The sequence below is a fragment of the Paramisgurnus dabryanus genome, chromosome 16 (genome assembly GCF_030506205.2).
Source record: "Paramisgurnus dabryanus chromosome 16, PD_genome_1.1, whole genome shotgun sequence".
NCBI classification, from domain to species: Eukaryota; Metazoa; Chordata; class Actinopteri; order Cypriniformes; family Cobitidae; genus Paramisgurnus; species Paramisgurnus dabryanus.
Window position 1 is genome coordinate 19,194,154 of NC_133352.1, and position 17,678 is coordinate 19,211,831.

Consider the following 17,678-nt stretch of genomic DNA (forward strand, 5'->3'; position numbering starts at 1 on the left):
TTGCAATAACCAAATAATATTAATACTTTGTAAAGTTAAACATAATCACACCCCATTCAGACCACCAGCGACTAGCAGTAGCAGAGCGACGTGATCTCATTAACTCTTTCGCCGCCATTGACGAGATATCTCGTCAATCAAGAGAAAACGCTTCCCTGCCAATGACGAGATTTTCCGTCTTTCCACAATACCGCTTTTATCCACCAGGTGGCGCCCTTCCGCAACTTTTTAAACCCGGAAGTATTGCCCTATGGCAAGCGGCTGCATGTCCGTGTCTGTTATAAAGATCGCTCTGAATGGGATCTCTATGAAAAGTCTGTCACAAAAATGGAATTATCTCTCCTTTTTGCTCAAAATATGGTGTTTTTGCAGAAACCTACCCATATTCAAAAGCTGATTACAAAAGAACCTCTGAAGGTAGGATGAAACATTTTTTTTTTTTTTTGAAAGCAGAGGGTCTGTTCTTTCATTTGGTATATTGTATGTTTATATATTTAAAGCAGAACAATTTCTGGAAGGCATTAAACTTTGGTGAAAATCATGAAAAACGCTGGCACTGGCTGGCAACTTTTAAAAAAAATGCTGGCGGTGAAAGAGTTAATTTCAATGGAAGCTTGGTGACTTCTGGCGACACAAGGGAAAGCGACCGCTGGGTGACCGGATGGATGGCGCTTGTCGAGACATGACAAAGTTGAAAAAATTTTCCTTTACGCAAATGATAAGCGACTATCAATGAGAACGAGGCAGTTGAGTTCACATCATTATTTTCTCGTCAGTTACTGGAATAGACAGTGGTCATTTTTAATGACAACCAGATTTAGAAACACCTCATTACGACCTCATTGAAAAAACTGGCGACACACAGCAAGGAAGTTGCTGGTGGTCTGAACCGGGTGTGCCTCATAAGCCTTGAAAAGTGAAGCCTCTGGCTCTTTGATCGCCCCCTGGTGGCTGGCTGCCTTACAAGTCATAAACCCCGCCCTCTCCATTCAAACAAATGGGAAAAATTATTTACACTTCCAATAAAAGTTTCCAAAAGATGGTTTTGGTCCTTTCAAGTAGTTGGTATCACGCTGATATATGTTCAAGTGTTCATTATTGTGGTCATTTTAGCTTGTAATTTGGTGCTATAGAAACGGGGTGTGTCGTTATGATTGGCGTGGATGAATTGGTCGCTTGAGTGTTTGTGCAGAAGTTTGATATATCGCGGCTCCACCTCTGGCTCCACGGACGATTCTTTCTGCGCCAGCCTTGGCTCCAAACTGACGTTTTTACGTAACATGGCGGCGACCGTGGTCGGGCATTTTTGGCTTCAATTCATTACAATGGTGGGAGGTGACGTCGTGTCGTCCATCTTTTTTTACAGTCTATGGTCTGAACGAGGTTTCAGAGATTCAGGTCGATGCTATCTGCTAAAAAAGAAGGTAATTTTTTAATATATTTTATTATTATTCAAATAGATTTTACAAACTTACAGCATTATTTTCTCGCATATTGCATACATTTTGTCAATATTGTGCAACCCTACAAAACAGTACAATGTTCCGATTCATGATTTTAAATTTACTTGAGTGTGTAAGTGTGTATTAGTACATGTTAATGATATGCAAAAGGTACAAACCCCAAAGAAAACAATGACGCAAATTAAAATTTCTCTTTAAAAATCAAGGTTACAAAGACGTTTTGTTCTAAATTAATTTGTGTCAGTTTTTAACTGCTTATGCAATATACACATTTTCAGTGCTCATGAAAAGCATAGTTTGACACACTAAACATCTTTCTCTAATGTATCCGGATCTTTGAGGGAAGAAGGGATAAACCCCATCTAAATACCCTGTACTGCTATTATAGATGACATGTTCTGTAAGCATGCATGCAATTGCTTTAAAAACTGTAAATCTGTGTGTAACAAAAATTCAAGTCACTTAAACATTCTCTCATACTTTCCAATGAGATATGTTAAGCTCACAAACCGAGCTGAGCGGCTTAACATGGAACACTGGGTTCCAACAGGAAGGAATCTCAATGGAATACCACCACAACCACAATGGAATCTAAACAAGAATGGATGGATGGAATTTGCGGAATGACGGTTGGAGTCGAGATGTGTGGCTGGACGTCAAAGCGTCACTCCATTTAAATGAGATGTTTAACTGTCCAACAGCTACAGCAATTGAAACACTTGTCCTCAGGAGCCTCTGGCTTGCTTTTAACGCTGATGAATTCTTAACAAAATTTGAAGTGAGAGAATGTGGGGGTGTCTCTTTGCTGGCCGGTGTGATGAGGTGCACTTAATGGAGATGAAAGTGGGTGTCTGAAGTGTCAGCGTGCAGGAACTGTGTGATGGATGGGTGCATGTGTCTCTGAGGACTTGGAGATTGTCCACCGTCCCACTGCTGCACCTTTCAATGCAACTCCCACACACGCAGCTCCATTTGATGGTCAGTCTTACCTAACCAGACCACTGACTGAGTGTTGTAAGGTCTTGTCCACATTGTAACTCATTAGGTCACAGCTCAAAGTCATGGGTTCAATCCCAGGAAATATACATTATAATAAAAAAGCATAACATGCACTTTAAATCACTTTTGATAAAAGCGTCTGCAAAAAGCATAAATCTAAATGTAAATTAGGACCATCAACTGGCCACTTAGAATGAAATGGGAGGAGTCTGACTGACCATGTATTCGAATTTCAATTTTCAATATATTTTTAAAGTGGCACTTTGGGGTAGGTTAATCTGAAAAATATGATAACACAATATCCAATCTGAAAAATGTAATACTGTGTGACAGTCTCTAAAAATGGTAAAAACAGAATAATTAAAGAAATGGTAAAAAGAAAAGACTTCTTTTGCCAATCTATAAGTAATAAGTACAGAATTTTCCCCCCAAATTACTCAAAATACAAGGTAGTAAATACATTTTTGCTAATGAATAACTAGTTAACTTGTTACTTTGTGCAACAAACAAAATTTAGAATATCAAATCCCATGCCAATAATCTAACTTATTTTTATTAAATTATTTTAACTTTGTACTTTGTAAACACAACCATGTTTCCAGGTGGACCACAGAAAAATCGGTGTGCTCTTTTTGCCAGATCAAGAAAATGTTTTCCACTTATGCGACCAAGTCTGTGAAAATCCAGCTAAAGTATTTTTTTGTGATTTACTGTTACATAAAATCATCCTACATAAAGCAAAAAACATTTTGTAAAAACATATCCTTGATTTTTTTAAAGGAAAACACCACCGTTTTTCAATATTTTACGATGTTCTTATCTCATCTTAAACAAATTAATACATACCTATCTTTTTTCAATGCGTGCCGTGCATTTAATCTTTGTATAGCACGTTGTGAATCGGTTAGCATTTAGCCTAGCCCCATTCATTCCTTAGGATCCAAACAGGGATGAATTTAGAAACCACCAAACACTTCCATGTTTTCCCTATTTAAAGACTTGTTACATGAGTAGTTACACGAGTAAGTATGGTGGCAAACAAGAAAAGGAAAAAGAGAACTATATTTTATGTCGAAAGAGCACTTGTTAGCGCGCAGTAACATCATCACTCCTGTCCTGACCCCCTCTCGTTCAATCTTCCATCCATATTACTGCGCCCGAGGTCAAAGTGCTGCAAACTAAGTGCTCTTCCGCCATATAATTTAGTTCTTATTTTTTATACGCTTAAAAATCCCCACATATTATTTTGTGTCACCATATTTACTCATGTGTAACTACTCATGTAACAGTCTTTAAATAGGGAAAACATGGAAGTGTTTGGTGTCTTCCAAATTCATCCCTGTTTGGATCCTAAGGAATGAATGGGGCTAGGCTAAATGCTAACACATTCACGACGCGCTGTACAAAGATTAAGTGCACGCATTGAATAAAGATAAGTATGTATTAATTCGTCTAAGTTGAGGTAAAACATAGTCAAATAGTAAAAATGGGTGTTTTCCTTTAATATCGACTGAGTAAGATCGTGTCAAAAGCTTAAATCAATGTAAAATCAAACGTTCATGCTCCAAACTTCATCATTAGATTACAAGGCTTTAGCCTGGATTTCACAAAACATTTTAAGCAATATGCATCTGACGGTCAGCGCTGAGTTTGCGAGACACTATTAACAATGTCCAGCTACGATGCATCTTCAACAATTACAATTCCCACACACATACAGGGACGTATACAGCTACAGCTTTATTCAACACTGTGAATTGTGAGCCTTGACACATGTATGTTTTTCACACAGGCCAACACTGAGAGCAATTGCATCAGCGGCGCTGTGGGAGTGTGTGGGTAATAAGCAGACCATCTCAGAGGAACAGACAGGTGAACTTGCCAAAGCAAACGAGAACCCAGCTTCACAGCCATGAGTTAACATTCAGGAACACACAGAGGACACGGCGCTCGTTTAAACAGTACACTGGGATACAAAAAGAAACACAGAGAGCTGCGCTGAGGGATCAGAGTCCCAATGAGCAGAGAAAGAGATGAAAAGCTGTAAGTCATGTCATGTAGGATGGACTAGGTCAGGGATCTCCTCTGCGTAGCCATGGTAACACACCCGGCAACAGGGCGTAAGTTTTGCTTCATACCGTCTCCTTACCACTGATTGGCCAGGGATTGAGAAAGGGAGAGAGGAAGAAAATGTATAAATGAAGACAGCTTATCTGTTTAAACCACAATATTCTTCCCAAAATCTGAGCTTTACATCACAGTAATTTGCTTTTGATAAAAAGCATATTATCAAAGAGGCCTTTTAGGAATATCTTATTTACTAAATAGAGTCAAGCATATATGGTAGATAAAAGACTTTTAAATAAGACTGTAGGCTTATGACAACAAAGTCAACTTATATTGTACTTAAACTTAACATGACCATTTTCCTATGTGAGATTTTTTATTTTTTAAGAATTAAATAGGTTGGTTTGCTATTGTCCCATCTGTATATACCAGGTATGGATCATGTTTTCATCTACAAGTTTTTTCCTCATTGAATATTTTTTATTTCTTCAAAGTCTACACTCTTAATGGATTCTGCCAACAAACCAGTATTTCGGAATGGCCTGAGGCCAGGATTAAGCGGATTTGGAGTGAAAGTATTTAATGAACGTATAATACACGCCAAAAGCACTCGGTTGTTATCGTTATCTCATTGTTGGCGGATGTGGCGTTAAGTGGCTTTTGCATCTGAGCTCCTTAGTTTTTCCATAAGAATTTAAAAATGAGACGTTTTTGTCTACAGTATATTGCGGCAAACTCATTTATTTAAAGAAATCCTATTTTCAATGTGATGTTCCTATTAAATATACAGCACTTCCTGGAAAAAGCTTTTACACAGTCCATTTATTTGTTCCATTTCCTAAAAATCAGTTTTTATCTCACGTTCATGTGAATAAGACATGGCCAACGACGGTACTTTAGTTCATTTAGTTTCTCTGACAAAAGACTTTGCCAGCACCAATGCAATATCAATACCTGAATCACATTTACATAGTTTAACCCTTGTATTGTGTTCGATTTTTGTGACGATTTTGATGGACCGGGTCAAATTGACCCGCATTGGATTCAATGCAATTCCTTAAATATCACATTATGAAAAACAAGAAGGAATTAGGTATGAACAAAACCATTTTAGTATCAGTCTTTGTCACACATTACAAACATTTAAAATTAAAAAGTATGATTTTAAAAAAATGCATTTAACCACAATTTTTAACATGTTTGTTTTAACAAATGTTGCACAAAAACTGTTGCAACATTTAACATTTTAAATTTTAATTCAACATGTTTTTTTTAACATACCTATGTTTAAGACATCCTAAATGAACTATTTAATATTGCTTTGAAATGAAATGAACCTTTTCTTTTTCTAAATAGGCTCATATTTTGTTCTTGAGGCTCATTGTACAAATTCAAGAAATCACTGTTTACATGATCTGCATACATGAAGCATGTGCTTTCTGACTTCTTGCATTTTACACAAATGGTGCTTATTTTGGTGTCATGTTTTATGGGGCACAGCTAGCATCACCTGTATTCACCTCTGGATTTTCTGTGGGTCTGAATTCATCAGCTATACATAGTATTTCATTTACATTGAAAATAGAAATGATAGTTTACATTTACTTTTCTGTGTCTGAGGAAGTCTTTATCAGTACAAAAAAAGTGGGAAAAGCTCACTTTTCCCTTTCCAGGGTAGTAAAACACCTAAATATATGCAATAAATGTATTTAATTTGGGTCTGTACAGTTGCCTTGGAACAAACAAATATGGGTCAAATTGACCCGCGAACATCAAAATTGTACCAAAAATCATGATTTGTGCTAAAAAAAAAAACACTTCAAAACACATCAGTGTATCCTAACTTTGCATGCATGTTCATGGCCCTAAATGAGAAAAAGTGACAAAATTTCTGGAAGAAAACTTTAACTTAAGTAGTATTTCATATAAATTGTAAATAGAAATTATAGCTCACTTTTACCATCTGTGTCTGTAAAAGTATTTTCAGTACTCAAAATAGTGAGGAGAAGCATTTTTACCCCCATTTTAGGGTAGGTAAACACCAATATAACAACAAACACTAAAAATATATATTTAATTTAGGTCTATACAGTTGCTTTGGCGCAAAACAAAATGCGGGTCAAATTGACCCGCGAACCTCAAAATCGTTACAAAATTGTTTTGGTACACTTCAAAACATATCAGCATGTCTAAACTTTGCATGCATGTTCATGGCCCTAAATGAGAAAAAGTGACAAAATTTCTGGAAGAAAACTTTAACTTAAGTAGTATTTCATATAAATTGTAAATAGAAATTATAGCTCACTTTTACCATCTGTGTCTGTAAAAGTATTTTCAGTACTCAAAATAGTGAGGAGAAGCATTTTTACCCCCATTTTAGGGTAGGTAAACACCAATATAACAACAAACACTAAAAATATATATTTAATTTAGGTCTATACAGTTGCTTTGGCGCAAAACAAAATGCGGGTCAAATTGACCCGCGAACCTCAAAATCGTTACAAAATTGTTTTGGTACACTTCAAAACATATCAGCATGTCTAAACTTTGCATGCATGTTCATGGCCATAAATGAGAAAAAGTCACAAAATTTCAAAAATAGAATCACAGGTTAACTGGTTTATCCGACAGCTTAAAAATCAAAACGGGTCAAATTGACCCGGAACATAATATGAGGGTTAAATGAATACGTAATTCATGCATCTCTAATAGGTTTTCAAGCTTAACCAAATAGGATTAATGGTCAATGTATAAAAAACAAAACCTTGTGAATCAGTAGAAGCCAGGCACAAGGAAAGACACAGTAGCAGCCATTAGGGGATGTCGATAAATTAGAGAAATGGAGGCATGGAGGAGAACACAGAAGAGAGAAGAATGGGGTGGAAGTGGGTGGGTCTGGAGATAAATGTTGGAGCTATTTAAAAAATATTAACTATCATGACACTCTACATCTAAAAACTTACACAATTCCAAAAAAAAATTTATTTTATTTTTACATTTTGCTTGCCTTTGCAGGGCTTATGCTGCATCTCAAACCACCTACCTATACTATTCACTAAAGTTTATACTATTTTTTTTAAAGGAAAGTACACACATTTTAGTGTGCAACAAGAGTATGCACGTACTAGGACATATTGATGTGTAACAGAAGTGAGCGCTGTTGCCAGATGTTACCAATCACACAGAAGAAAATACAACATGCATTTAAAATATTCTTCATTATTTCTATGTAACACTTACAAAATGTATAATTTTATTCATTACTTCTTTACATCGCTTATTAAATGTATTCATGCAGTGTAGTGTCACCAAAGATATTGGTTATAACAAGCAAGCACTGCTGTTACAATTAAAAGGAAAAAGGCAATGATCAATATGGCTGCTCTGGCAAGGAAAGTCCTGCCTACCAGTTAAAAGAACCAATAATCATTTTATAAAGAGCTTTTTACAGGGTCACATGAGGTGCTTGCCAACCCACATGCGCAATAACTGAAATGACCTTGAAATAAGATGTTTTGAGTTAAAGAAACTACATTTTTGCTACAATTAATGTCAGGTCTAATTGTTTATCAGAAATATGTTATTTAACTGTAATTTAAGTAAGCGATTTTAGAGATATCTGTCTTTTCCCATTCAAGTAGCTAGGACTGTAATTTTACATGACTGAAATAACTGGCCGGCATACATGGCCACCTAGTGCCACGACTTCCTTAAGTGGACTTTGGTGTCACTATCGCATAATGGGATAGTAGGTACATAATTATATGAAGTGCCTACTCATTGACCATTAAAACAGTAGGTACTATATAGTATGAATATGTATAGTATGAATGAATTTGAATGTACAGCATCCGCCATGTTGACATGTCACGTGACATACATCATCATAACAAGTAAGTTGTTAATTGGAATTATGTTAAACAAGCACAATTTAACAACAAGGGACAGCTGTTTAATATATGTTTTTGCATTTGAATAGAGTCGTGATAACGCTTTCGGACACATTTTGATTAAATAACGCATCTCCTTCTTCTATGTTGAATAACTTCTCTCCCGGGGGCTCACGGGATAGTAAAACGTCCCTTGAAGGACCATTTCAGGATCTTGCAGGAAGTAGTAGGTCATCCGGGTACTTTTCGCCTACTGTTTTTCGAATACTATTTAATCGGCATACTACTCGCCTCGCCTACTGCTTTTCACCTAATTTCACCACTAATTTCAAATATTATTTAGTACAAACAGTATGCAAATTAGGAAACAGGGCTACTGGTTTCCAGGAAGTTTCTATGCAGTTTATTTGTATAGTGTACAATGTATTTAGTATTTTTGTATAGTATGATATTGTAATCTTTAAATACGTCCTTTGATGTATGTCTATTGTTTTTCGCCTTTTTATAATCCTGTATAATTCCGATGACTTACAAAAATAAGCTATTTAACATACTATTTTAGATTTGCTTTTAATTTATTAATTGTTTTTGTAATTTATTTGTTATATATCTCTTGAATTTAAAGTGTGTTGTTTTCTCTGTTATGTTTTCTTGTAAAGTGCTTTGAGAAAGACACTTTAAAAGGCGCTATTTAAAATAAATTTGATATTTTATTATTTATTATATTTTATTATTATTCATTTATACCTGTAGCACAACAGTCATGCTATTTTAATAAGACTTAGATTTTTTTTCAAATCCTAAACTGTGAAAATGGCAACAAGAGTCGTGATACCTGCCTCAGCATGGGCCACTAGAGCCTGTCCATACGTAGCAATGTTTAAGATTTATTTTTTTTCAGCATTTCGTCCAGATTGATCAGCCGTTTTGCAAGCCTGATTTTGCAATTTTTTGAAACCGGGTCCCAGAGTGGACAAATCTGAAACACCCTTGCGTCTTTGTGTATACCGCCAATCTGTTTATCTTATCCCTTTTCTCACACAGGTTACGGAAAATATAAAAAAAGTGTACGTTTGCAAACCATCCACTGTTTCTATCTGGAGAAACCACGTGTGTAGATTCATTTTCTGATCTGAACATGAACTTGCACATGAAGCGCTCTGTCCTATGAAGCTGGCGATCAATCTCAGTTTCAGCACAGATAGTGAGGAGCTCCTTGATCTCTGCATTATTCCAGTTTGCACACATTTCTCGTCATGAATGTTGATCTGTATTTACAAGCCCCATGTCAAAGAGCTGAAAGGTAACTTGTTGTAATGACAAACGCGTCAGTATGACACGCAACTTAAGGCATGTTTCTGCCATTTGTTCACACCTTACACTTTATTGGATGGGGGAAGCACTGGCTTCGTGTGGATGTGGCTTAAAACTCCTCAGACACACAAACATCATAAGAGATAAACTATAAAAATAGAAATTACACTGACCTTCATCCTTCTCTTTTCTATATCTTGCTTTCTCTCCCTCCCTTTCAGTCATAACAACAATCTGACCCTGAGTTTTTAGACGTGATGGCTGGCTTCTTTGATAATAACAATATCAGACAATTGGATGAGCAAGTAATCTACACAGGTCACTGTCACCCAGTGTTAACAACTGTAACAGCTTTCAGAGGATAACTGTATGCAGTTGACACTGTTGCTAGGCCTTGTCTAGCTTTCACTCACTCCTCCTCTTCAGATCTCCCACACAAATGCTGCACAGTGCCAAAAAATGACCAAATAATATATTCAAGCTCTATAAAAGAGATGGAAATGGCCTTGTCTGGGTCTTTGCTGCATGTTACCACATACACAGAGACATACAATTGTTATGATCACAAAACAATGCTCAGTGCAGCAGGTATTTTGAGTTATGAATGACCCACAGACTTAAAGCACTTAGAGCTGATTACAGACATAAACAAATAGCAGAAAACAAAAGATCTGGCAAACATTTGAGGTTCTTATCTATAAATACCGAGCACATTCAATACAATCATATATTTCACATCATGACTATAGATGGCTTCAGCAGCAACAACATAAACATGGCTTTTGTGGACCAAACCTATCTTCCGGTAGACTTCCGAATCAAAAACAACTGTTTGGAGCAGTTTATTTCTGATAACAAGCTAAATAAATGACAAGTAAATTAATTCACTCATATATCATCTCAAACACGTATCAACTACTACAATGAGCTAATGTTACTGTGTAAAATTAATCTACTGTATACAATGTTAGCTACAGATCCTTGAATTATTGCCTGGCTGCCAAATCTCTCTTTGCAGTGGTGATCCATGCTCGCTGTCTCCCCTCGTCTTAAGGAAACCAAAACATATATTTGTTCCAGAGGTCAGTTTAACCAGACCAATAAATACATACAGACCGGAAGTAAACTTTGGGCCAGCCGCATAACCACGACAACGTGTGTACATCCATCTGATGAAACCTTCCATAGTGACAACTGACCAATATTATCACGGTATTATCGCCAGCCGAAACAGCAAATCATCTGCCAGCCAATCATCTGCCTGCCTGCAGTCTTAACAGCTTGTGTTGTGTTAAGCTCAGAGTAAAGTTCGTTATTTTATATGTATGGCGCAAACGTACACACACAGACGAACGCACAGCCTTACAAAGGATAGGTTATTTGACTCATACGTATACATAGAGGTTCGACGCATGCGCATAGGGACAAAATGCAATGAGCCACATCCCAGGTGAAAAAAAGTACAACACTACCATAATGTACTCGCTAATTTTGTACTTAATATACAAAAAAAATCTTCTTTAGTACTTTTTAAGATGTTTTTAAGATTATCTTTGTGTACTTATTTGTGCTATTTTAAGACACAGTGAATATGAACTAAAATGCACTTTTAACATCTCTGTATTAAAAATGAATTTAGTTAACACTTGTATTAAACTTGAACCCATCTTTAATACAAAGACAGGTTCAAGTTTACTACAAGTGGTACCTAATAAATACATTTTTTAATACATCTTTGGTGTCCCCATACTACGTATGTAGTTTTAGCTCAAAATACCATATAGATAATATATTATAGCATGTTAAAATTGCCACTTTGTAGGTTTGAGCAAAAATGTTTTTGGGTGTGTCCTTTTCAATGGAAATGAGCTGATCTCTGCACTAAATGGCAGTGCCATGGTTGGATAGTGCAGATTAAGGGGCGGTATTAATATAAGATAATCCCCCTCTGACATCACAAGGGGAGCCAAATTTTAATGACCTATTTTTTCACATGCTTGCACAGAAAAGTTTGCAAAGCTAACTAACTGGGTTGTTTTTTCTCACATTTTTTAGGTTAATAGAAGCACTGGGCACCCAATTGTAGCACTTGGACCAAGTCAGATTTTCATGATATGTCCCCTTTAAATAAATGTTAAGCTCATTTTAGTTCATATTCATGGTGGCTTAAAATAACACAGATAAGTACACTGATGTTCTTAAAATTACCGTAAGAAGTACTAAAGAATACAATTTAAGTACATTATGGGCCTTTCTGTGTGGAGTTTCTGCATGTTCTACCTGTGTCAGCGTGGGTTTACTCCGGTTTCCTCCCACAGGCCAAAAACACGCAAGTTAGGCAAATTGGAGATACCAAATTGTCCCTCCCACAACTTGTGTATAAATCAACTTGTCTGAATAAACTTGTGTATGTATTACCTGGTTCTCACCATGAATACAGCCGTAGATGCTGGAATGGCGTTAAGAAATAAAGGAAGAAGTACATTATGGAAGTGTACTTCTATTTTTACCTGGGATACTACATTCTCCTGTACGCGCATGCACAACCTATGCATAAATAGTGTGCGCAGTTGAGTATGCGTAAGTTGAGTAAGCTTTATTTTATTCCAAATAAATGTTATAACTTAAAGTAAAGTTGCTTGAAGTTCCTGGTTGATGACCTTTTTCCTATTGTAACAGGACTAAGCAGGGACACGTCAAAGCTAAAACAGCCAACAGATTTTAGCTTTGTCATAGACATGATAGTTGGACGTAGGAGGAACATAAAAGCAAGAGACCGTATTATTGGACAAAATTAGCAAGTGCAAGATGAGTCATCAACATTTTCTGTTTTCCCAGACAGTGAATTAATATTAAAGGCATTTACGTGCTTGAAGGTAATTTGACCAGCTTTGTCAACTAACATACAGATGAAATCATAGTTAAAAGAAACAAACTAAAATGTCACAAATCCAGTTTTGATATTAATGGGTCTCTTGCAGTCTTGCCTTCAATACCAAAATATTTTTACCATATTGTTTGGGTTTGTACCATCAAAATATGTTTTTTTTTTATTAGTGCTGGGCAAAGATTAATCGCAATTAATCAAATACAAAAAAAGCGATTTTTTTTTTTGCACAATATATGTGTGTGTACTGTGTGTAATTATTATGTATATTTAACCACACTCACATCAATGTATTGTTTATATAAAATATATTTTTTATTTATATATCAATTTTTAAATGTATATATATATAATATAGAATATATATAAAAATATAAATAAATATATAAACACATGTATATATATATATATATATATATATATATATATATATATATATATATATATATATATATATATATATATATATATATATATATATAATAACTACCCGTTCTCACCAAGATGCGTACAAATGACACGCAGTGTGATTATCGTGCAATAGATACACCAAATTCCGATTTTGCGTGCATATGATACGCCAGTCCTTCCCATTCACTTATATGGCGAATCGTTTTGTGACGTTTTATTTATTGTTTTCTCATTTGTTTTCTGTTTTTTAAACCATTTTCGCTTGGGTTTAGGGTTAGATTTCACATTTGTTTAAGCAGGTTATTTAATATACAGGTTTCTCTAAGTTTTTTCTATATTTAAGCCATGGTCGCTTGGAGTTGGGGTTAGAGTTGGGGTTTGGATGTCATTTTTATATAACAAAAAGTTGTTCTAACCCTAAACCCAAGCGAAAATGGTAAAAAAAACAGAAAACAAATGAGAAAACAATAAATAAAACGTCACGAAACGATTCGCCATATAAGTGAATGGGAAGGACTGGCGTATCATATGCACGCAAAATCGGAATTTGGCGTATCTATTGCACGATAATCACACTGCGTGTCATTTGTACGCTTTTTGGTGAGAATGGGTTGAATAATAATTACATACAGCACACACTCATATATATTATGCCAAAAAAAATCACTTTTATTTTGTATGCGACTAATCGCGATTAATCTTTGCCCAGCACTATATTTTAGACATGTACCACATTAAAATCAAGATTTTTTTGTAGTACCATGCATGGTGTAGATACCACAGAATTATTATAATTAAGTGCCATCATGTACTTTTTGATATTGATCAAGCCATGAGTAGAGGCAGCTGGGTTTAAGCCGAGACCAACATACAGTCAAAAGCTGATCTCAGGGCATCAGCATTAGAGCCTGTGGTGTGAGCCTATGGAAAAGATCAAAGTATATGTGCGTGTGATCACGTAAAGTACCAGTGGTTAATGCATCACATTCTCCTTTAATAACAACAACAAGTGTCTCTGGCCACGTGTGTGTGCAAAGCTGCGTTACCTTGAGTGAGTCAAAACAGGCGATGACGCGGCCGTTCTCCACGTGGCAGGTGCGAGAGGGGTGAGCAAACTTGCACTCGGTGTCCGAACGCGAGCAGGCCCCTCGCTGAAACTCTCTGCACACCTCCAGCGTCAGCCACTTGGTGTCACGGCCCATGGTCACATTGACGGCCATGGCGGTCCCTCGTTGAGTGGTAGGCTGAGGTGGGGGAGCCAGGCGTGATAAAGCACAAATGCAAAAATTAGGTGGAGGGAGGGGGCAATTCTTAGACTACCTGTCAAGAAGATAACTTTCTCACGGACAAAAAGAGGACATAGTCTGTTGTCCAGTCAAGGGGAATTATGATTAGAATATAAGATCAGTTTAAAGTCAGGTGTACGTGCTGCGAGTATGGAGTGAGAGATATAGGAGAGCTGAGGTGGGGTAGGTCACTGTGACATGCGGTGGTGCATCTTCGGCTGTTGTCCAGGAAACGGAGGCATTAAAACCAGCACAGGACGGCCCTTTCTGTTCGTCTGCAGTGGTCGCCACGCTGTCTACACTCGCCCTCCGAAGTTGCGGGATTAAAATAGCCCTCTTGCATTAATATAAAACAGGCTTTCTCTACTTTGAGGCATCCAAATACCTGTGCTCTGTTGCCACAGTTGCAGCGGTCTTTAAATAAACTCGCATGTCTGAGTCGCAGGGATGGAGACCCAACAAAAGTTATTCCTAATCGACTGATGTCCTTGCATTAAAGGGTGAAATGGAAAGCATGCAAAGTTGGAGTCGAGGAACAGGGAAATGGGCTGATTGACTGTCAGGGTGAAATATAGCCCATACGCACACACTCGAGTCAGCCAGGAAGAGAGCGTTCCCAAGCGGAGACTAGCCGAGATGGAAGTGCGGACACAGACTGCTGCTGCACCATCCAGATGAGGCACTTTGTGGTGATGCAAGTCGTTGTTTACTTGAACCGTTTCTTCATTCCTCCTGCTGTTCCTGCGTCCTTTTTCAACGCACCGCTTTGTGGTGGTCCTCACAAAATTCCACTAACAGCAGGAAAACCTGTCTTTCCGAACAGACACAAAACAAAACATTTAGTTTAGAAGTACTGCATGAAATCAAGCTTATATCAATAAAACTAAACTACCATTAAAGTCATAACAAAGACAACGAATCTAATGTTTATGTTGCAAACCTGTAACTGGGGAATACGGAGGTGAGCGACAAACAGAAAGAGCTTGAAAACGCATGGCAGAAAGCGCGAGAGAGTGCAAGACGTATAGAGGAGGAGTGCAGACGGGCGGCAGGCAGCAATGCAAAGGAAAAGGCAGGCTGTGTCTTGATTAAGAGATAGAGGGAGGGAGAAAAAAAAGTGGGAGGAGAAAAGAAAAAGGGAGAGCGAGCACATGGGAGACAGCAACGTCACTTTACGACTCTCTGGCAGATCGCAGCAAAACAAGTAAGTGCATAACAAACAGCATTTGTGACAAATTATGCGCCAACAACACTGCACAATATGAACGCTGCTTTTTGTGAGAGACGGAAGTAAGTAGAGGAGACCAGAGGAAGGACAAATCCCCATAGTTGCAGCTGCTGAGCACGGAACACTGCAACAGCCAATCAGTGGCTTTGTTGCAACCGGGCAGAAAGTATCAGCCAATCAGGCGGGGGCTAATATATTGATAACTTTTTTGCCGTTAGTCTCCCCAACCCTCTTTGTCATTGCATTGCTCCATGACTAAATTGTGAGGAGAGTGAAGTACATCTGTTTCTCTGCTTCCTAGAGCGTTTACGAGAGATTTCCAAACATAAGAGTTCTCGCATTAGCATATGCGCAAGAATGAAGAAATAAATAGACATTAATATGACTGAGGCAGCATCATGTACAGGAGGATGGCAGTGTGTTTCTTGGGTGGGTCTGACAGTCTTGATATGCGGTCCCCTGAGACAGAGATGCAACAGTGAGGGATAATCGATGCAGTGATGACCAAGCACACTTGGACTGAAGTGAAGTGAGCGATGCATGCATATGAAACAGCAACATAAACATAAAAACGAGGTGAATAAGCAGACAGCGAGGGAATTAGAGGTTAGGTCAGATATTATCAGCGACAGACACAGACGTTGAAAGGCGGGGGAGTCTCTGCGTGTGAGCGCCGCAGACAGACAGTCCATAAGGAGAGCAATGCGGTGAGGGGAACAAGGAGATGGGGAGAGAAAATGAGAGTTGGGGGGTGGAAAATTGAATTAATAACACCCACCTTCAGATACAAGAACAAAGGCATGAAATGCAACTCAAAGTAGAAATAGGTTTTACAGTCTGATGTACACACCCTCCCCCAGTAACTGCCCTACAGTGAGATCGATGAAGATTTCCCCGCAGGGAACACGGACCTGCATTGAGCCGTTCGTCAGCACTGAAGTTAGCACAGCTCTGCTCCGAGCCGCATGACACCTCAACCACACCTGCTTTCACCCTCGACGCGCTCTCCGCCAACTCCAAAAGGCCAATTATATCATTTATATGTAAGCAGCTGAACCGTGAAGAGAGCATCGTGTCGTGACGTTAGCTATTGTGTGTAATTCCCTTCATAGATGCTGATTTTACACTAATGTGTAGCACAAGTGTCAGCCTTTGAACAAATGCTAATCCCAACCCTGGCAATAACAATCACTTCATTCCCCAACTCTGATGATTTTATCTATCAGGGTTGTAGCGCTAATGATCACAGACATGCCTGAGACAATGGGACCAGTTATAAATAGACGTCTCGAAGTGATTTTACAACGTGATTAAGTAAATTATTAATACAAAGAAGGGCGCAAAACACAAGCTGATTAGTTGCTGTAGGCCTGGCCTGGTTATGACAAACTGTCACCACTGTGGTAGTGAAAAAAGCAGAACACCTGAGAGAAAGTTATTTGTTTAAGCTAGTAGCACTGAGCTGTACCATAACTGACTGCTGCCCTATCAACAAAAAGTTGAACAGTAAAGCAAAACAACCTTAAAGTCACAATGAAATTGAAAATAAAACTTACATTTTGGGAGATTATTGTGGTATTTTTTACAAATTACTTATCTGTGAGCTTAAAAGGCGGAGTGCACAATATTTGAAAGCCAATGTTGATATTTGAAATCCCCTAAACATACACGCCCCAACCCCAATATAATTGGGACCTTCTTTTGATAGACCCGCCCTACAAGTTTTGGTAATTGGCCCGACTGCCTTTTCCAAAGCGTTTTTCAAACATTGTGCACTCCACCTTTAAAATTTAAAAAAAATTATGTGCCCTAAATAAAAAATGCTAATATTCTCCCCTCTCCGAAATGATCTTTCTTTACTTACGGTCACATGGCGCAAGGGTGGGGCTCGGGAAAAGATTGCAGCGAGTAGCAAATAGTAAAATGACCCAACGTTCCAATCAATTCTTGATGGACGAATTCAAGTCCCACCCTCCCTTTTTCTAATTTTAGAAGCCGTTACACTAATATATTTGTCACAACAGGGAAATCACTAATCTCGTTTCATTGTGACTTTAAAGGCATTAAACAGCATTAAAAACATTGGAAAAATTGTTTACGCTAACAAACTTATAATATTAATTGGAGTACGTT

The 17,678-nt window shown here is 37.7% G+C and overlaps 1 protein-coding gene across 13 annotated transcripts in view; it reads right to left on the bottom strand.

The window, feature by feature from the left end:
* mbnl3 (muscleblind-like splicing regulator 3) overlaps nucleotides 1-17,678 on the bottom strand; it is a 55,444-nt gene that overhangs the window by 24,548 nt on the left and 13,218 nt on the right. For 10 of the 13 annotated variants that reach the window (XM_065271818.2, XM_065271824.2, XM_065271829.2 and 7 more), the window contains exon 2: nucleotides 14,078-15,128. In XM_065271818.2, coding sequence (XP_065127890.1) covers nucleotides 14,078-14,251 — 174 coding nt within the window. In that variant the 5' untranslated portion in view covers nucleotides 14,252-15,128. Of the gene's footprint in view, nucleotides 1-14,077; nucleotides 15,129-15,257; nucleotides 15,392-17,678 lie in introns of those variants that run through there. The other 3 variants (XM_065271821.2, XM_065271820.2, XM_065271819.2) reach the window with 3 other exon arrangements.